The sequence below is a fragment of the Trichosurus vulpecula genome, chromosome 3, assembly GCF_011100635.1.
Source record: "Trichosurus vulpecula isolate mTriVul1 chromosome 3, mTriVul1.pri, whole genome shotgun sequence".
In the NCBI taxonomy this organism is placed as follows: domain Eukaryota; kingdom Metazoa; phylum Chordata; class Mammalia; order Diprotodontia; family Phalangeridae; genus Trichosurus; species Trichosurus vulpecula.
The window spans coordinates 170,037,317-170,058,778 of NC_050575.1; the positions used below are offsets into that span (position 1 = coordinate 170,037,317).

General features: G+C 41.0%; 1 protein-coding gene across 2 annotated transcripts in view; it reads left to right on the forward strand.

Moving 5' to 3' along the window:
- The window catches only part of COL5A1 (collagen type V alpha 1 chain), a 316,543-nt gene that overhangs the window by 176,190 nt on the left and 118,891 nt on the right, over positions 1-21,462 (forward strand). For both annotated transcript variants that reach the window (XM_036749195.1, XM_036749196.1), the window contains exons 10-14: positions 108-149; positions 466-528; positions 14,009-14,083; positions 17,512-17,604; positions 21,307-21,363. In XM_036749195.1, coding sequence (XP_036605090.1) covers positions 108-149; positions 466-528; positions 14,009-14,083; positions 17,512-17,604; positions 21,307-21,363 — 330 coding nt within the window. The remainder of the gene's footprint in view (positions 1-107; positions 150-465; positions 529-14,008; positions 14,084-17,511; positions 17,605-21,306; positions 21,364-21,462) is intronic.

A 21,462-nucleotide genomic window follows, 5' to 3' on the forward strand; every position in this document is an offset into this window, starting at 1 on the left:
TCAGAAGCCCCTGGTGGATATTGCCTCTTGGAGATGGATTGGGGGTGTGTGTGAAATATGTGTTTTGTGGCTTCAGAATCCCCTATTCTTGTCTGTTTCTTTTTCAGGGAATGCTTATTGAAGGCCCCCCTGGCCCAGAAGGCCCTGCTGTAAGTAGCAAACTGCATCTGTTCTTCTGTAATGATGTGGTAGTGAGGATTCTACTCCTTGTAGAGTGGGGCAAATTGAAGAAAAAGAAATAATGAACTTGAGGAAGCTTGGATTTCTGTTTCCTGGGGAAGGAGATGAGAAAGGGAAAACTTTATAGGGATGGGTGGTGCTCCTCTGGCCTGTCTGGGGAAAAAAATAAACCTCTAAATTTCTTTCCTTACTGTTCTTTGCCACTGAGGGAATGGGAAAGGGGGCAATATGAGATTTCTAGCTTACAATGAGGTGACACTATCCTTCTTTCATATTATTTGTTAGGGGCTTCCAGGACCTCCAGGGACTGCTGGCCCAACAGGTCAAGTGGGTGATCCTGGAGAGAGGGTAAGTTTGGGTTAACTGTGTTTTCATGGGCTCATTCATTCATTTAATAATCATTTTTTAAAGGAATGGTTCTAAACTCTGGAAAGTATTCAGAGATAAATAAGATGCTGTCTCTAACCTTAATAAAGCTCCTAGTCTTGCAGGGGAAATTAGTTGGCAGGATAATATGCTGGGCCATCATGTGAAAGAAAGATTTCTTGTAGTCATGGAAATCAGGGAGGCTTCTTGGAAGAGGAGGTTCATCTGAATATTTCCCCATCTCTGTGTCTAGGATTGCTCCTCTCGAGTGTTGGGGATGGGTTGGTTCTATTGGAAAATACTATCCCCAGCCCTGCTTCACTGAGCTTGAATTAGGGCTGACTTGTGAAACCGGAACTGTACCAAGGCAGTACACAGCCCTAGTTTATACCTATAGGAACAATGCTGGGTTGGAAATCACACATCGACTGCCCTACTTTCCTGCATTTAATTCCCCCTACTTCCTTTGGGGAATTTATCATTGGCCCCAATAACTCACTTCATCTCTCTCTGGTTATTAAAAACACTCATTTCCTGAGCCCCAGGACAAATCAGTACTATTTTTTCATGTAAATACCTTGAGAGTAAGAGATGAATTTCTAAGTCAGTAGAAAAAAAAAAAGGAATCTAGGTTATCTTGTTATGACATCCCCTGACTTTCCCTCCCACCACGCACACACATTTCTCCATGGTTCACTTCTCCATAGCATGTTCCTGTAGGTACCAGCAGTAGCCACAATTTAGGTCTGACATCTAGTGGGGCTGGGAAAAACTGCATTATTATGTTTTTTCTCTCTTCTCACTTCGCACGAAGTGCATGTAGTCAGATTCACAGGTCACAGGGAGTCATAATTTTGATGCCCAAAGGCCTAGACTTTGAGGACCAGCATGTGTCTATGGAAGGAGTCTGACTGGCCCCTGGTAAGGCTTTGGGTGGTATTAAATCCTTGGCATCTGAGGTCCATAGTGAAGATGCTTTGCATTTATTAGAATCTGTGAATTAGGGTTTGGATTTTTTTTGAAACCAGGCTACAAGTATGTTAAATGTGCTTTTGTGCAAGATTATGTGCTAGACATTATGAGGAAGAGAAAAGATGACTACAATACAAAGCCTGTTCTAAGGGGTCCATAGTCTAGATGAGAAGAAGCAAATACTCCTGAAAAGAAAAAAAATAATGCATAATTGCTACAGACAGTTGGATGTTGTAGGATATTTAAGAGAGGCAGGATGCCACAGAGGGCATGATGTGTAGTCCTTACCTTCAACAGTATTGAACTTTATTTGGAGAAGACAAGACCATAGCTAACAAAAAACCAAATTATTTAGTCTAGACAGTAAATGCTGCAGGAATTCAGAAGGAGAAATCGGTGTGAATGCTAGATTTATTAGCGGAAATTAGAGTGAGGTATGGGTTATGTTCTAGTGAGGCATCATTTCTTACCTAGATTTAATCACTGAAAGGATGTAGCCTCAGTCAAACCAAGACCTGTTAAAGACCTGTTAAAGGCCTTAAAAGGCCAAGGTTTCCCGGTCCATCTCCAGTCATCCTGATCTATATCTTGCCACTGGACCCAGATGGCTCTGGAGGAGAGAGTGAGGCTGGTGACTTTGGAGGACTTTCAGCCCTCCCTCACTTAAATCCAATTCACTTGCATGTCATGGCATCACCTTCCTGATGTCATGGCCTTCTTTGAAAATGAAGGGTAGATGGGAAGAAGGGAAGGAGCTTTTTTTTTACGGGAGGATTGTTATATGGCTCCGACAGCAATGGAAATCTTTGTGGAGCAAGCAGTAGAAAGAAAGCTGGCACTGGAGTAAATAGAGCTGAATTCCTATCCCAGCTTTACCATTTACTAACTCTGGGACCTTGGGCAAGTTACCCGACATCTATAGGCTTTAGTTTCCTTATCTAGAAAATAAGGAACTTGGACAAAATGACCTCTGTGGTCCCCTCCAGCTCTAAATGTGCAATCCATATAATCTTACATTTCTCCTCACTTATCTTCTCTGATTGCCAGTTTCCAATCTGGAAGTGCTGAGGTGTGGGTAACACGTGGCCTTGGACATTTGGTGTGAAAGCATAGTTCTGCGTGGCACTGTCTGCCACGTCAGAGGACGTGGAGGGCTAGAGAAGTTAAGCTTGAAAGACATCTTTGTCAAACAGCCTATCCAAGTCTGCCCGCACTTTTCCTGGCTCTGCACCCTGTTATTCCCAGCCTTCTCCACAGAATTGAGTGTTCAAACAAACAAACAAACGTCCACAGCAAAGGAACCACAAATTCTGGGTGTAGTTTCTGGTGATCATTATAGACCTGTTAGGATTCCCCTGTGTTCCTGGAAAACCAAACTCCTATGCCAGAAGACATCTGATTTTATCAAAGGAACAGCTGGGTAAGGGCTTATGTCTTTGAGTTAATTCTGTGGCCCATGAGAGGTGCTAAAGAATTGATGGAGACCCTCTGTGACTGAGCATGGGGAGCCACCTTTTCCTTTCCTGTTGGAATAGCTGTGAAACAATAGAGATATGGTCCCTATTTCTGATCGTTAAGATCTTGAGGTCTATCATTGGATTATAAACCTAGAGCTGAAAGGAACCTCAGAGGCTAACCAGGTCAGCCCAAGTGACTTGCCCAAGGTCATGCAGGTAGTAAGCATTAGAGATGGGATTTGAACTCAAGTCACCTGGCCCCAGAGCCAGTCCTCTTTCCACTGTATCATGCCTCTTGTACAGGTGATTGTGATAGAATGGTATCTTTTGTTGACTGGAATAGAATTCAAAGTTTGATTTCCTGCCAGCAATAATCTGGTCTCTGCCTTTGGGACTGGAGTCTCTGACAATATGTAGAGGAGTGAGGTGTGAAACAGAAACACAGCACAGGGCCTACTCTAGATGTCTCACTGGGACTGGTTGTGAAGCTGTGAATATGCAAACCTGCCTCCAGATGGCTGTTGCAATATTCCCGATTGAGGCAATTCATTTAGCAAAGGAGCATCCTGGGCTTATGGTAGTCTACTCAGTCCAGGGGTCAATGAAACAGAGATCAGGGAATTTGGTGGGGTGTATTCCACCCTTCTTAGATAAGAATTCATTCATCAAATACTTAATAAGTATCTATTGTAAACAAAGAACTGTAAACTGTAGGTGCTGGGGGATATACAGAGTTTAGATAGGACATGATCCCCACCCTCATGGAATTTATATTATAGTGCAGTAGAAGGACAAAAAACAAACATAGATAACTAGGAGAGACAATGAGACCTGCGAAATGCAACAGAGAAGTACAAAGCAGAATGTTATTTGAGGACCAAAGAGAACAGTTTTTATTGACACCAGTATCAGGGAAAGGTTGAGATGGCATGTAAGTTGGGCTTTGAAGGTTGGCTAGGAATTCAGCAGGTGAAGCGAGGGAGGGAGGGAGGACTTACCAAGCATAGGGGTACCAGAGGTGTGAAAACAGAAGAGCAGCAAAGGGGGTGTTCATACATCAAAGAGTAGTAAAAATGTCCCTGGACCCATAGAGGGTATAGAGAGGAGTTACATGAAAAAAGGCTAGAAATATAGAGGGAGAGGTGTCAAATTGTGGATAGACTTGAATGCCAGGCAAAGAAGTTTGAACTTTGTCTGATAGGCAGTAGGGAGCCACTGAAGATTTTTGAGCAGAGGAGAGGCATAACCATATCTCTGAATTTGAAAAAAAAAATTTAAAGGTTATTTTGGCAATGGTATAAGTGATGGATTGAAGAATGGAGAGAATGGAGGCAGGAAAACCTGTCAGAAAACAATTGCAATAGTCCTCATGGATAGTATTCAGGGCTCGTTTTAGAGTGGTAGGAGTAGGAATAAAGAATTGGGGCTTGGTCCAAGGGAGATTGAATCCATGCTCAGGGTAAAACTGCAGTAAATCCCTGAGATGAACCACACCCCCCAACCCACAACCTAGAGTTAAAATCCTGCACCTTTCAATACTTTATACCAGTTTTGACACCACTTTTTTCATTTGTGTCCAACTTTTCATGACCCCATTTGGGGTTTTCTTGACAAAGATACTGGAGTGGTTTGCCATTTTCTTCTCCAGCTCATTTTACAGATGAGGAAACTGAGGCAAACAACATTAAGTGACTTGCCCAGGATCACCCAACTAATAAGTGTCTGAGGCTGGATTTTGACTCAGGAAGATGAGTCTTCCTGACTCCAGGCCCTGCACTCTATCTACTGTGCCACCTAACTGCCCCTTGCCTTGTATACTCATCCTTAACAATTACAATCCATAGCTGACCTTACACTTTTGGTATATACTCTCTACTGCTATTTTTTCATTTTACTTCTCTCTTCTTTATCATCACCTCCTGTCAGAAAGCTGATATTGAGCTGGGTATCATCCCTTCTGAGCTGGCTTCCTTAACCTTAACCCTGTGGCCAAGAGGAGTTTAAGGATGAAGAAATCTGGTCCCCACATATCTTTGCTACTGAATCCAGTTTGGGGCCAGATGACTTTTTCACTGCAATACTTCCTGGAATTGATTCTTTCAGCACTGGTGCAAATCACTAGTGCATTTTCATGGACAAACAACTCTAATAGACTTCCCATCTATGAATATTGGCAAAGCAGTTAACAGAATCCGAAATCATTAGAGCTCTGGGTGTTCACAGCTCTGGATGACATTTGCAAAGATGCCAGAATCTGACAACACAATGGCAGTTTGTCAGTCTGCCCCAGTTATAGAGCACCGAGCATGTATAAGACCCCGTACTAGCCACACCATGGTGCAAGTGGTGGGCCGAAGAGAAAAAAAAAATAATTTCCCAGTGTTAGAGCTCATGGGGAACTAGCCACTGGCAGCTGTAACTACCATTAATTAATAATTAATTAAGGAGTTAATTAATAAGAATTCCTGCCTTCAACAGTCTTGTGATTTAGTTGGCAGAGATGAAGCACATACTTACAAAGTGGTATGAGCTGTTTGGAAATTGATTAGACTCCCTAAAAGTACTGCCCCTGCCTTCCCACCCCCAGACGTACCCTCCCCCAGCCAAGTCCAGTTGGAGGAGACTTATGACTTGGAAGGTAACATTAGCATTACTTAGATGGCAACTGAGCATCCCAATAGTGAGTTATTGCCCTCCATTTAACCACACACACCAGTTACCAGCAGTCTGAGGTAGTGAACAGTCAATTAAGTCTTTTTCCCCAAAATGATAGGATTAGAATGGATTTTTTGATTTGAAAATGTGAGCACAATGTTTTTGTAGTTCTATAGCTCATTGAGTGTTTTAAGTTTTCCATTAAAAAGAATTAAACTTATTTATCATCTAATTAACTCTTGGGAGATCCAGCTGGCATTGGTGAACTGCTGTGATGTTACCCTCATGACAGATTTTGGATAAGCACCAGAGCTTGTCCATTCCTGGTATATTTAATGTGTTTTGGTTGAAATAATCATGTTCCTAAGGCCTGTGAAATCACTGAGAATGACCCCTCCCTCCACCCTGCCTATCTCATTTTCTGTATGGCATTGACTAGAATTGGACATAAAAATACTCTCTCGTGAGAAGGAATGCTAGAACCCAGAATCCTCTCAAAAGACATTTTTTGCATCCTAGCTATCTGAAGGAAGGAGACATCCCCTACCCAAAGGTTTTGTTTAAACTTCCATAAAGAATGAAATAATGTAATTATACTGACCAATCTGGGGCCTAGGGTTGTGATAAGGAAACACGCCTCTCTCCTTTCATCAGACAGGTAGAGAACTATGGGTGTTGAATGTTGTATACACTGCCAGATACTAGTTGCTATCCTGGTTGGTTTTACTAAACTATTTACCTTTATTACAAGGAAAGGCTCCTAGGGGTACAAGGGATATAGCAGGAAGTGACTTTGATGCAGAAAAAAGCATAAAACTTTTTCAAAAAGAAGGAAGAAGAACCAAAGGTCCAATGTCCTTTCCCACTGTTGCCATTAAATGTATGACCTTGGGCATGTCAATTAACCTCTGGGCCTCCATTTCCTGACAGGTAAAATAAAGGTGTTGAACTCAATGGCTTCCCAAGTCCCTTCTAGTTAACTCTATGATTCTATGATTGTGACCAAGTCTTGTGTCAGGTGTGTGCTTGATCCAGCTCTACTGGGCCCATTGTTAAATTATCAGAGAATTTACACTTCAGAAATTGGCAAATGCTACAAATAAGGCCTTGATTTATTGTTTTGTCGATGTCTAGACTTGAGGAAGTGATGGGGAAAATGTTAATAATGCAAAATAAACTTCAAAATGTGTTGTGTGTATACTCCCCTCCCCCCAAAATCTGGTTATTAAACATATAGCAGCAACTCCCTACTATTAAATAACTATATACCTGTACCAAGTCATGCTTTTTTTTCTTTCTTTCTTTACTTTCTTTTTTTTTCTCTCTGTCAGTCCACCTTCTCCAACAGACCACTCAGGCTCATTGCCAAAGATAGTCAAGTGTAGCAGCATTTCATTGCTCATTGCTATGTGAATTCAGTTATACTGTGGGTGAAATCATATTCTATGAAATATAACGAATACAGATGGCACAAGCCTGATATAGTACAGGGAGCAGATGTAAAGCCCAGTTTCTTTGACAGACGTGAGCTTTATGATAACAAAAACAGCTCCCATTCCTGTCATGTTTTAAGGTTCACAAGTATTTTCTGCACAACAGTTCTGTGTTGTTATCCCTATTATACAGATGAGAAAACTGAGGTACAGAGTGTCTAAAACAGCTTGGCCAGCATTGCACAGTTAATAAGCACCAGAGCCAGGATCTGACCTTGTTAGATCTTCTCACCCTAAGACCAGAATTCTTTCCACTGTACCAAGCTGCTTCCTTTATATAATGAATACCCTTAGTGGCTGGTCTCCCCAGTTTGCTGCTACGAGGTCCTGGAGCTCAGCTTCAAGGCAATTTCAGCATGAAAAGGGGTTGGCTGATTTATGTGCAGTCGGTGTCTGGCATGTACTATATTAGTTTTGAAAATAACCACAGGCTTGTGAGTAACAGTTTATGCTGGGTGAGTAGTATAGAATTCATTTATTTCACTGTGTCTTTACCTCCTGGGAGCAAGCCATGCTGGTAAAGTAAATTTGTGGGCTAATAAATGTTCAAGACTTATTTGCAAGGTTATACAAAAACTGTTTTATAAACACATTTATCAGGTTCATACCAAAAATGGTGTCAGAATATGAGAAATGGTAATATTTCTTATAGATCATGCATACATAATATATATGTATATACATGTATATGTAATATGTGCATGTATACATCTATATATAACAAGCATATGAATATATAACACGTATGCAAATATATGCACATATACATATATGCATACATGTATAGTGTGTATGCATGCATGTATACATGCAGACATATATATGTGCACATACGCATGTGTATGCACATGTACATATATGTACACATATACATACATACATACACACATATAGGTTCATATCAAGGTTCATGATTTTACCCAAGTAGATGCTTCTTCCACTATGAAGATCCCAAAACCACCTATGCCTTAACAGATAATTTCAATGAGTTGCCCTGAGGAGGAGGGAATAGCCATAATAATCCCCCTTTTGCTGGACTAATGCTCTGATGAGCCTGGGACCTCAAAGCTAGAAGGAATCTTAGAGATCATCTGATCTAAATCTCTTATTTTACACAGGAGGTAACTGAGACCAAAGAAGAAGTGACTCCCTTAAGGAAATACATCTGGGAGTGGTAGAAGCAGGACTAGAATGCCAGCTTCTTGATTCTTAGCCCTCTGCTTTCTCTGCTTGACACTGTGTCAGGCCTAATCTAGCCTGATTATTGGGCAACATCCACGCAACCTCTCCCTGGGTCTGTATTTGAAGGCTTTCTACCTTAGCCAGACCCGGATGCACTCTGCTAGTGCAGCCTTTGAAAATACAGGGTCATCTCCATTTCTTGATAAGACATTGGAGGAAAACTTTAGTAAGATGTAGAAAAATATTTATGTCTGCATAATGTATGTGATATAACACAACAATACAACACAGCAGAACATAACATAACACAACGCAACACAACACATCACATAACATGATATAGAGTGTGCTCCATATTGTAGAATAGTAAAATGGAGACACTCATCCAGGAAGCTCATTTAGCCCCTGAGTAGGTAGGTGTTATTCTGAACTGAGCATATTTCAGACATCTGTTTGGGGAGAAGTTGCTTTCATTCTTCCCTAATCCCCTAAGAAAAAGTTGAGAGAATGGTGTCTGTTTGGTGGGAGACAAGATGGATTGATTGTGAGAGAAATTCTGCTGTTTGTTCTCCAGAGATCACACGCAGATGCGAATGCAGCTTGATGCAGAAGACTGAGTTCTGTGTTTAGGGTCAGAGGACATGAGTTTAGCAACTACCCAGCTACGTCACCTTGGGGAGATCCTTTAACTTCCCTGAGTTTTGCTTAAAGGTATATGATAGAATATTTTCAAGAACATACAGCAATGGACTTTTCTAACAAAATCTATTAATCAACATGTTATTCAGTAGGAGCCTTTTAGGGACCTGCTTTAATAAATAGTTAAGTGTTTAATAGCGATACCTTGGTTATTTCCATAAACAGGAGTGCTTTGGAAAGGGTCTGAGGTGGCCTGGAAAGAGGGGTGGGCTTTCTGATAAAAGCAAGATCCCATAAAAAGTAGCATGAACTACATGAAGGACAGAATCCTCTAATCCCATGATAAAAGTATAAACTGAATAATTCAGAGTTAATGTAGTTGGGGGTCAGGTGGAGGGTTGGTGCAAATACCATAGTCACATGTATTTAGAGCTGGAAGGTATCTTAGAGGTCATTCCCCAAGCAGTTAAGTGACTCTTCCAAAGTCATATAGTCAAGTGGCAGGGTGAGGGTTTGAACCCAGGTCTTCTCCCAATCTGGGTGATCTTTCTACTGTTGCTGTTCAGTAGTTTTTCAGTCATGTTTGACTCTTCGTGCCCCCATTTGAGGTTTTCTCGGCAAAGATACTGGAGTGGTTTGCTATTTCCTTCTCCAGCTCATTTTGCAGATGAGAAAACTGAGGCAGACTTAAGTGATGTGCCCATGGTTACAAAACTAGTGAGTGTTTGAGGCTGGATTTGAACTCAGGAAGATGAGTCTTCCTGAATCCAGGCCTGGACCTCTACCACTGTGTGACCTAGTACACACTTTTCTACCCCTTTAGTTGGGGGCCCTTAGGTTTGCTTCTTGTTATCTCTTGAGTTGTAAACAAGGCCATTGGAATTCCAAATTTATGTCTACATGAGAACAGTGCTATAAAAATAATAATTTAATGTATAGGCATTTTGAAAACCTCTAGAAAGCTTTATTATTTCTATTTTCCTCACTCCTGATTCTTTCCTGTGGTAAAGGTAAAATGTGTCAAGATAAAGGCTTCTGTGAGAGATTTGGAGTTATTTTCCCCACAGCCATTATGAGTCAATGTTCAGGGTTTTGTTCACCAACCTGTTCCAAATCCTAGACTCTGAGGCTCATGTTTTTTCATTTCATCCCGATTGTAAGATAAAGTCTTGCTTGTTTAATCTCAAATATCTTGCAGCAAATTACTGTTGTGTATTCCCTCTGACATCTACCCCGCGATAGCTGCATTCAGTCCAATAATCTCTTACCTAGTCTTCAGAAAAAGCATTCTGTTATTTAAATACCAAATTTTTGTTTTATTTGCAAGACACCTCATTCCTCCTTTGGAGAACTTAATGTGTGTGTGTGTGTGTGTGTGTGTGTGTGTGTGTGTGTGTGTGTGTGTGTTGTGTATGAATAGAAGACGCAAGTCATGTTACACAACTGCTCAAAAACAAAAAAACAAACAAAGAGACACCGTGTTTGACCAAGGACACTGAGTTAAGGGAGTGATTTGGGAACCAATCTATCAAGTACTAAATTTTAAGAAGAGGTTTTTTTGGGTGAGAAGAGGCCAGCTCGAATTATTTATTGTACCTTTAATCCAACAGCTGGAACTGACTTATGTACCTATCAACTCCTCATCAGCTAAGTCGGAAAGTCCCATATGTCTGACTTGAGCTAAGTAAACAGTGTGAGAGCCATATCATGGGCCCATTTTCACGGTAGTTTTGAAAAATGGATAGCCTGGTTTGAAATGCAGCCTCTGTCTTCCAGCTCAGGGGACTGTACTTTATGCAGATAAATCACTGGGCTCTTTTAAGGTCTGTTGTTCATTTTTCTCAAGCTATGTTACCATTTCAGGTCAATTCAGTTCAATTCAGCAAGAATTTATTAAATGCCTCCAGTGATGAAATTACAAATATGACCCCCAAATGTGCCAGGCACTGTGCTGAGTGCTAGGAATAAAAAGACGAAATGCTCTTAAGAAGCTTACATTCTTTAGATGATAATGTTTGAGGAGGGAGTGTGCACTAATAGGGGAGGAGAGCCAGAAAGGCTTTCCAGAGGGGGTAGCCCTTGAGTTGTGCCTTCAAGGAAGCTAAGGATTCTAAGAAGCAGAAATGAAGAGAAGTGACTTCTGGGCATAGGGAATAGGCAGCCTGCCTAAGGAAAGGTGTCAGGAGATGGAATCCTAAGTTCAGGGGAAGGGAACAAACATTTATTAAGCACCTACTAGGTGCCAAGCACTTTACAAATATTCTCATTTGATCCTCACCTAGAAGGTAGGGGCTGTCATACTCTCATTTTGCAGTTAAGGAAACTGAAATTAAGTGACTTGCTTAGGGTTACACAGCTAGTAAGTGTCTGTGACTGGATTTCAACAGCAAATGGGTCAGTTTGGCTGGAAATCAGAGTACAGAAAGAGGAATAATGTTCAGTAAGTCTGGAACCATAAATTAGCACCACATTGCGAAGGGCTTTCATTCCCAAGCTAAAGAATTCCCAAGCTAAAGAATTTACATTTTATCCTAAAGACAATTAGGAACTACTGAAATTTCTTAAGCAGGTGAAGAGCAAAATTAGGTTTGTGCTCTAGGAAGATTATTTTGTGGGTTTGGTGGGCAATAGATTGAAGAAAGGAGAAACTGGATAAAAAGAGATCAATTAAACTATTTTGTATCAGGACTGAAACATTTTTTTTCTGCTAGATTTATCTTCTCATTGGTAAAAGTTTTCAAAATTACATCCCAGAGGAATTGTTCCAAATCCAGAATAATTACTCTTCCCCATAAATCACTTTAGAGAACACTTGCAGTTGAATTTAAACCACCTTTATTTTCTTTAAAAAACCAAATAGAGTGAGAAAAGCATTGGTGAGTTGCAGGTCTGCCTCTTACTATGGGGTACTTCTCAAGGTTCTGGTAACGTGCAAAAACTTTGAGAGAATACATTTGTGTGTATGAAATTGCATCTGCTCACCTGCTCTCTCTCTCTCTCACACACACACACACACACACACACACACACACACAAAACCTTATCTCTCCTTGCTGAACTAGCAGAATCTACTATTTTGAAGATAGATTCTTAGAAAGTCACTTTATACTATTCATAGTTGGCAATGATATTTTCCTCCCTCCCTCCCTCTTTTCCTGTCTCCCTTTTTTCCTTCCTCCTTCCCTCCCTCTCTTCCTCCTTTCCTTTCTTCCTATTCGCTCAAAACTCTGTCCAAAATCCTAGTCAAGGTATTACTCAAGCTCAGAGGACACACTACATCCCTCTGTATTACAAATCCCATGAGAACTATCTTGAAATTTCATTTTCTTGGCTATGGATTGGGGGGAAAAAATCTGATATTTCTTCTTTAGGAGTCAAGTATTTTCTGAAATTGAACAAACGCAACCTAGTAGGTTCCAATATGAAATAGTAGAACTTGCATATATCCGTTATTGGAAGACTGCCCTCTGGAGTAAAAGACTTTAGAGAACACCTCTAAAATGTTAATGGAGGTAGAGGGGAGAGAAGAATTCAGCTGCCTTTTCTGTAAAGTTATGTATGGTCTAGTGTATATGGTTAAAATTTCACTAATTTTAGCTAGTTGAAAGGATATAATAATGTATTTTTAAAATATTTTTTAAGGATATACAACAGTAGAATTTGCTAACAAAGTTCATTAATTAAAATGTTGCTTAGTAGAAGTCCTTTGGGAACCTGCTTTGATATAGATAAATAAGTGTTTTCTTTTTATCATCCCTTCAGTTGTTTTGACATAAATCAGTGCCTTGGAAGTGTTTTAGAGGGCTTGAAAAGAATGTTTATTTGTATATTTAATAGTTTGCTAAGTAATGGTGAACTTCAGTCTGGCCCTTTTATGGATGACCATACATTACAAATAACTAGTTCTCAATTAATGATCTATGGCTATATAAACTACTTAGGCTGAAATAGGTTGCAGTATAGGCTGATGGAGGGATTACCTACATGGAAGAGATCATGGATCCATTGAAAAAGAAATGGAAAAAAAAAACACCCATTAACAGTGTTGGGTAATTTGGCTTTATCAATGAGTTCTTGCTTCAATGTTTATGTAGTCTGCCAATTAAAGTATGACAAATTAGAAGGAGACTTTGTGGATTGACAAAATACCTATCACTGCCTCATTCCTATCTAAAATCATATGTTCCCACCTTTGCTCAAGCTGTTCCCTGTTCCTAGAATGCCATCCTCTCCTACCTCCAAATCTTTCCAGGCTTTAGTTTCATTTACTCTACTCCATGAGACCTTCCCCATTAGCTTAAGCCCGCCATAATTTTTCCCATCTCTGATGTCTACTGTATTTATTTATAGCTTTGCTTTGGCTCCCTATGACCTTCAGGATCAAATATAAAATCCTCTGTTTGTCTTTTAAAGCCTTCCTTAACCTGGTCATGTCTTAACCTTTCCAGCTTCGCTATACCTTACTCTCCTCCTCCTAATCTATAAGCCAATGACACTGACTTCCTTGCTGTTTCTCACCACAAGATACTCTGTCTCCCAACTCCAGGAATTTTTCCTGGCTGTCCCATCTCTCTCCATCCTTACTGCCACTTCCTGGCTTCCCTCAAAGTCTTACTTTCTTAGAGGAGCCTTTCACAATCCTCTTTAAGGCTAGTTTCCTCTATTGTTTACCTCCAGTTTATCCTGTACATATCTTGCTTGCATATAGTTGTTTGCATATTATGTCCCTCTTTAGGCCATGAACTCCTTGAGAGCAGGGATTATCTTTTGCCTTTCTTTGTATCCCCAGTACTTAGTATAGTTTCCCACCCATATTATGTTCTTAGTAAATGCTTGTGCACTTGACTCTACCATCTTTAATTGTTCTCTGATGTGTTTGTGTGTGTGTATGTGTATGCATGTGTTTGTGTACCTCCCTAATCAGATTTCAAACTCCTTGAGTGAAGGGATCATGTCTTCTAATTCTGTTTTATTCCTTATGGCACCAAATGCAGGACTGGAAATGTAGGAGGTGTTGTATCAAAGCATTCCTTGATTGATTTTGTTTTCATCCTATTTCAATAGGGTCCTCCTGGCCGCCCAGGCCTTCCTGGAGCTGATGGTCTGCCAGGACCTCCAGGGACAATGCTTATGCTGCCTGTAAGTATCGTTCTTCCATTGGGTATTTTCATGAAACATCCAAGGCTCGTGAGCTCAGTGAACACATTACTTGTGAGCTCAAGCCACTGACTCTATCCCTTCGGGGGGCTTTATACTACTCCCTAGCCACAGGCTACGGTCCTAACCCTGTCCATCTTTACCACAAATATCTCCTGCCAGTCATGAAAGAGGCCAGGTAAGACCACATGGATGGCTTAATGCCACATGTTCTCACCACTGAAGCAAAACCTCACTGGTGAGGTGGTTAAAATGTTAGGCATCACCCAAGGGCTACATCTTAAAAGTGAATATGTAGATGTTATACTTCTTCATCCTCTTACACTTTATCATGAGGAGGAAAAAGAGGGAAGGAATTTCCACCACATTCTCTGTAGGCTGCTTTCGCAGGCAGTAGAGAAGTCCATGTGATATGCACAGAGAGAAATATCTATCCCCAAGGGACGGACTTGGTAGGCGGGAAACAAAGTGGCCAAGTTGCTTTAGGTTTAGACAAAGTATCTAAACCTCCTGAGTCCATTCAGCTGTACTTACTCACATGCTCTACTTTCCCCATCCATTATTCTGGTTCTTTGCCAAGCAGGATGCACTGTTTGTTTCCCTGGATTTTTCACAGGAGATTCATGACTATGTCAGCGTTGCAACATCTCACTCTCTGGAACATTATCCTCTTTATACAGAAAGGTAAATTAAGGCACTAAGAAAGGTCCCTGATGGAAGGAGAGAAGAAATGTCCATCTGGTGATTATTGGTCCTTGTTCCAGAACCCTTTTATCTTCTTGCACTCAGCATGTTAATATTTATACCACAACAATCAATTTAATGATATCTGTTCTTTATGGACAACTTTTACAGTTTTTTTGTTTTGTTTTGTTTTTTTGAGGCTCTCTTTTGTTGTTGTTATCTTGCCCAGGCTGAAATACAGTGGCCACTTATGGGCCAGATCCCAATGTTGGTACAGAAGCTTAATCTCTTTCCCCTCCACCCCAACTCTGGCTGCTTTGCTATTCTTTAGATATCCTGGTGACTCTCCTCTCCCGAGGGCTCACCATATTAATGCCAGACAGTGCAGACACCCGATAGGCTTTTGCCCTCCAGAACTCAAGGGAGCCACCAGCCACATCTTTCCCCAGCAGCAGAGATTACAGGCATGCACTAACATGCCCAGCTACCACTTTTACTTCCAAAGGACTTTGCTACTTTCTACTTTTATCCTTAGTTATGAATCAAGGATGGAAGTGATGTTAGCTTCATTCTACAGATGGGGATCGAGGACTAGTGACTTGTCTAAGGGCACACATGTCCACAAGAGATCAAGGGCTAGAACTCAGGTGTTTTGATGCTCTCCACTGAGTTCTTTCTCTTCATCTATGCTACCTGTTGGCCTGCCACATGTGTGATTACTTCCTCAATGTGAAGTGAAGGCATCATAACCTATCTGTAATTTGCTTAATTTTGGTGCCTTTTTAAGAGCTTGAAGAAAAAGGTGGGGGAAGGTGAGGAGGGAGGAAAAATAGGACAGGAATCAGTATTGACCTAGGAAAATGAAGCATTTGGTGACCTGAGAAAAAAATGGAATCTGGCACTCAGCATTGTCTCGGGGGCAGCTAGGTGGCGCAGTGAGTAGAACACTGGCCCTGGAGTCAGGAGGACCTAAGTTCAAATCCATCCTCAGACACTTGACACATGTACTAGCTGTGTGACCTTGGGCAAGTCACTTAACCCCAATTGCCCTGCCAAAAAAAACCAAAAGAACAAAAAAAATTTGTATCGTCTCCATTTTAGTGATAGAGACAGTGCTTAAATGCTTACTTGAGTTGCCATCTACAGCATATTGGAGAAAAGATGACAAAAGGTAGGAATAGTCAATATTGGAGGGGTTGTGGGAAGGTAGGCACACTAATGTATTTTTGATAGAGCTGAGAATCAATTCAACCATTTTGAAAATCAATTTAGAGTTATGTAAATAATTCTTGCTAACATGTTCATACCTCATGACCCAGAGATACTACTACTAGGCTTATACCCTAAGGAGGTCATTACTGAGAAGAAAGTCCTTATATACAGCCCCCCTCCAAAAGAAAAATTAGTAGCACTTTTTGTGGTAGCAAAGAATTAGAAACAAAAAGTAGATACTTATTGATTGCAGAATGGCTAAACAACTTGTGATATATGAATGTAATAGAATTTTACTGTGATAGAAGCAATGACAAATAGGATGAACACAGAGAAAAATGAAAAGATTCATATAATTTGATGCAGAGTGAAGAAGACAATTAAAACAAGGTACGTAATGACTATAATAATGTAAATAGAAACAACCACAAAGAAAATCAAAAGTGAATGTTGTAAATTCCAAAGAAAAGCATGGCCCCAGGGAAGAAATATGAAAATGCATCCCTCACCCTATTTCTTTTCCTAGGAGAATAGACTACAGGTTTCACACACTGCATTTGCTTTCAGACCTTATTTAATATATTGATTAGTTTTGCTAATTTTTTTTTGTTCTTTTTCTTTTTTTTTTCCCCTTAAAAATTCTTGGTTAAAAAAATTCTTGGTTATATGGGATGGCTCTTGGGGAGGGAGTAACAGAGGGATATTGGAAGAAACTCTGGAATTGTGAAAACAAAGCAAAAGATATCCCAAAACATTTTTTTAAAGTGTATTGAAAGGCCAGCCAAGGCATTTGGAGGGAGGGAGGGAGGCCTGAGTGTCCTCAATGCTTTAAAGATCTACTCCTTTTCTGAGAATGTTTTTAATTCTCATTTTTAAACAAACCAAAAATAAGCTTCTGTATGATAGTAGACAGAAGCAGAGGTGGGGACAAAGTTTGTTAATAAAAATGACTGCTAGTAGTGAATGGAGGCTGGAAGTGTGTTTGGGAGAGAAGAACTGAGAGCTACTTTCTCCTCTCCATTGAGGAACTAGATGCATCCCCTTTTGGTTTCTGGATTTGTCTTTCAGCGTAAATGGGATAATGGTCTTAAGAGTGAGATATTGAAAAAGCCGACAGGGTTTTGATTCTCTTTGAAAAAAAATTCAAGATAACAAGCAGAATATCCTCAGTGAAACATCAGACTGATGGAGGGTAAAAGGAGACTAAGACTTTGGGCTCCTGGCAGAGTTTATCCAAATGGACTCTGGGAGTTAACATATAGCTAGGTACAAGGACCCTGATGTAGAAATCTGTACCAAGATGTATTGTGATTCTCTCCACCAATTTGAATAAACTGTGGTTTGTTTTGACCAACTTGATAATTTCCTATAGGCCTTGAAGCTTGTTGGTGTCAAGATGGGATAAGATATACTTCCCACACCCTGGGGCAAAGTGCCTGAGGTACTTCCCTCTTCTTGGTTCTTCCACCACTCCCAACCCCAACCCAGACATCTCTCTGTTTTTTGTTTCACAGTTCCGATTCGGAGGAGGAGGTGATGCAGGGTCAAAAGGACCATTGGTCTCAGCCCAGGAGTCACAAGCCCAAGCCATTCTACAGCAGGCCAGGGTATGTATGATTTTGGGACATAATGATATGAGGGAGCGTGGGGTCCAGTTGGATTGGGTTGCATAGGAGCAAGAAATAATTTTTGTCATGACAGAACTATGAAGGTGGTTCTGAAACCTTACTAATGTAGGAGCTTGGAGGGAGAATTGGGGCAGGGGTAGTGATGGTGATGGTGGTGGGAACTAAGGACCTGCCCAGCTTCTTTTGATCTGACAGTAGTGGACAAAGGTATCTTGGAATGATTTCTGATTTAGATCATGGAGGTTAAGGAAATGGCCATAGGAGAATTCTATAGCCATTTATGTCTGGTTGGGAGAACTAAATGAACTGTCAGACAGTGAGTTGGATGAGCGGGACACCAGGAGTAACCAGTGAGAGGAGAGGTAAGGCTTCATGGCCTGATTATCACACATTATCTCTGTGTATAAGGGCACTTTACTGAATGCAGGGAATAAGCCACTGACCTCAGGGAGTTTTCAGGAATAGAACCCAGAAGAGCCATGCCGAATCTCATCACCCCCACTTAAAAGTCAGGAGTAGCTAAGCACTTTAGTGTGGGATTGAGAAGGCCTCCTGTTCACTTGCTAATGCCTCAGCTCCACCCCAGGATCATAGATTTAGACCTGGAAGGGACCATAAGAGTCCATCTAGTCTAATAGTCCCATTTTATAGATGAGGAAACTGAGGCCCAGAAGTGAAGTGACTTGGTCAGGGTCAATAGGTAGTAAAGAGAAGAATCAGAATTTGAACCCAGCTTCTCTGAGCTCCTAGAGGACACAGTAAACAGAGCACTGAGCCTGGAGTCAGGAAGACCTGAGTTCAAATCCAACCTTAGATACTTATTGGCAAGTTGTTCAACTTCTGCCTGTTTCCCCAGCTGTAAAATGGGGACAATCATAGCAGATCCCTCCCAGGGTTGTTGTTGTGAGGATCAAATGAGCTTGTATTTATAAAGCGCTTAGTACAGAATTTGGCACAGAGTAGGCGCTTAATAATTGCTTCTCCCATTTCCCTTTCCCTCCCTCTGACTCTAGATCAAATCTTCTTTTCCACTGTATCCTATCCAGAAATTCTAATTCTTTTAGCTTTAAAATTTTGAGCCCTATTAAAATGCTAATCACTTGCCCCAATTCTTAGGCAGCCTTTAGTCACTGAATGGGTGTTGTCTCAGACAAACTGAGACCCGGGAAAGACCTTAATTTTGAAAGGCTGAGGTCAAACAGGGCATCCTGGGCCACTACCAGTCTTGACTTTTATCTTGACCCTAGACTCTGATGACTCTGGAGGAGAGGGTGAGGTTGATGACGTTGCACAGTTGTCTCACTTAAATCCACTTCACTCAAGCGTCAAGACATGACCCTCACAATGCCATCAGTCCCCTTCGAGAATGATGAATGCACATTAACAATAATAACTTACTAAATTGCCTTCAGTCATGTAGATCTGGTTGTGGATGAGGATCACAACCATTCCTGAGAGCTGGCCTTTGTACGCTAGTTGTCTGAGAGGACAGGGAAGATTTTCACTGAGAGGAGAAAGCACTTGAGTGGGAAGTAGAAAGAGGGATACGTAAGAGGAGGTGGGGCTAAAGATGACTCTGTTTGCATACTTTTGTCTCGTATCAGCACTAGAAAGAGGAAGGAGAAAAAGACAATGGAAAAAGAAGTCCGGACATAAAAATCTACCATCCTCATGGTAGACTAAATTCATGAGGAGGAGTCGAGTCCAGAAAGGAGATTTTTCTTCTCTTATTACTCTTGTTTTCCATTGCTTCACTCAATTAGCTAATTGCATTTTTAATTGATGTATCTCCAGATTGCTGATTGCTCGTGATAAGAGCAAATGCTGCCCGGGTGGGTGATCCTTCAGAGCGGCTCCCTTAATGGGACGTCATAAAGAAGGCTCTAAATAATCCAGTGTTTGTGCAATATTTATGGTGCTCTGAGTGCAGCCCTGAGTAGATGTTAATTATTGGAGCGCATGGATAATTACAGGACATTTTAAGTATCAAGTGGTTGCTATGGAACAAATTGTCCAACTGATGTAATATACGACGTGGCAGCTTCCATTACCTAGGAAGGGATTTATGGACTTGGTGCTGCCTATATTGATTTTTAATCTGTGTATTTTTTTAAAGTTTAAGCCGAATTAGTGATGTGCTTATGGGGATGGTTAAAAGAAAAGCAAAAACCTTCCTAAATAGAAATGGCATCCTGGGGAAAAATGATGGGTCTGTGCCCAGGTGAGGCAGGTTGTATTTTCTGGAGGTAGTCTGTGAAGTGTTCCTTAAAACCCAGTTAGGAAGCTCAAATTCAGAATGACCCAGAGGTGGGAAATTGAAGGAAGCGATTAGTGGCAGACTTTAAGGATCTGTATAAAGGTAACCTTCCTGCCAATGGGATAGAGTCATAAGGTCATAGAGTTAGAGCTATATGGAACCATAGATACCTAGTCTAATCTCTTTATTGTAGAGTAAGGAAGATGAAGATCAGAGAGAGGAAGTGACTTACTGAGGGTGACACACAGGTAGGAAAGTAGCAAAGCTCTGATTAAAACCACATTTGTTCACTCTAAATCTAATGCTCTTTCCATTACACCACATAGTCAGGGCTGTTCTTGCACATTGGTAGTGAGTACTCTTCTGTGTGTGATGTGCTTCTAGAAACACCAGAAAGACCTAGACTTTCTCTCTTTCTCTCTCTGTCTTCTTCCTCTCCCCTCTCTCATCTTTTGTCTCAGATCTGGAGTCCCTTTAATGGGGAGAGAAAGTTTTGCATTCCCCAAAAGAGAATAAGCTTCAAATGCAAATCCCTTTGGGAGAGAGAACACCATAACTGACATTCAGGTTAATTAATTAATTAATTCAGGTGTAAGTAATAGAGATCAGAGCCCTCCTGGAGAGCAAGTTTTTGACACCAGAATTATGGAAAGGAATGGGAAGATGTTAAGCACTATTTGAAGTAAAAAAGAGTCATAGAATTTGTGTAGAAAATAGGATACTGGGAGCTTTGAAAACCAATAACAAATATTTCTAAAATGCCTGCTGTCTGCAGAATAAGGAAGGAATTCCAAAGTTTAGCTAAGATATGGCCCTTACCTTCATTGAACTGACAGTCTGGTAGGAGAATAAGACACACCAACACAGATAACTGTAATATACATCAGTTAGATGATAGGTGTATTAGGGTGCTGAGAACCAAAAGGCTCCATAAGGTCCCAGAGTGAAGATTGTTCATCAGTAACTAGGGGAATCAGGGAAGGCTTTGTGAAGCTGATGTTGGATTTGGGATTTGAAGAATAAGTACGATTTAACAAGTAGAGAGGGGAAAGGAAGGCATTCCAGGCAGAGGAAATAACTAGAACAGGAGAGAATAAGGTGTGTTGAGGTGGGGGAGACAGGGAGCTGTTCAATTCAACTGGATTCTTTGCCCAGTCTTTCTTAGAACTGGCCCTGCCAGTGCCTCAAGGTAAGTAGTAGATCTGAAAGTTTCCCATGAGTACCTCCAGTCTTCCCCCCCCCCCCACCTTTAAAAGCCCTGTCTTAAACTTTAGAGGCTGCTCCTCTTCAAATGAAAATGATCATTGGAAGGGGCTTTGGAGGAACCTGCTACACTCCTCAGCTCCTCCACCAGATACTTTTCCATGCCCCATTAAATGTGCCCATCAGGAGCTTTTGACAGTTTTTTCTTCTTTCTTTTGCAGTTGGCACTAAGGGGACCAGCAGGCCCAATGGGTCTTACCGGGAGACCAGGTCCGGTGGTAAGTTGATAGTAAGGCAGATGTAAGGATATTGCCATTGGGATTCAGCAGTTGGCTTATGGAATAGGTCCCTTTCATGAAACTTTGAGCTCAACTATG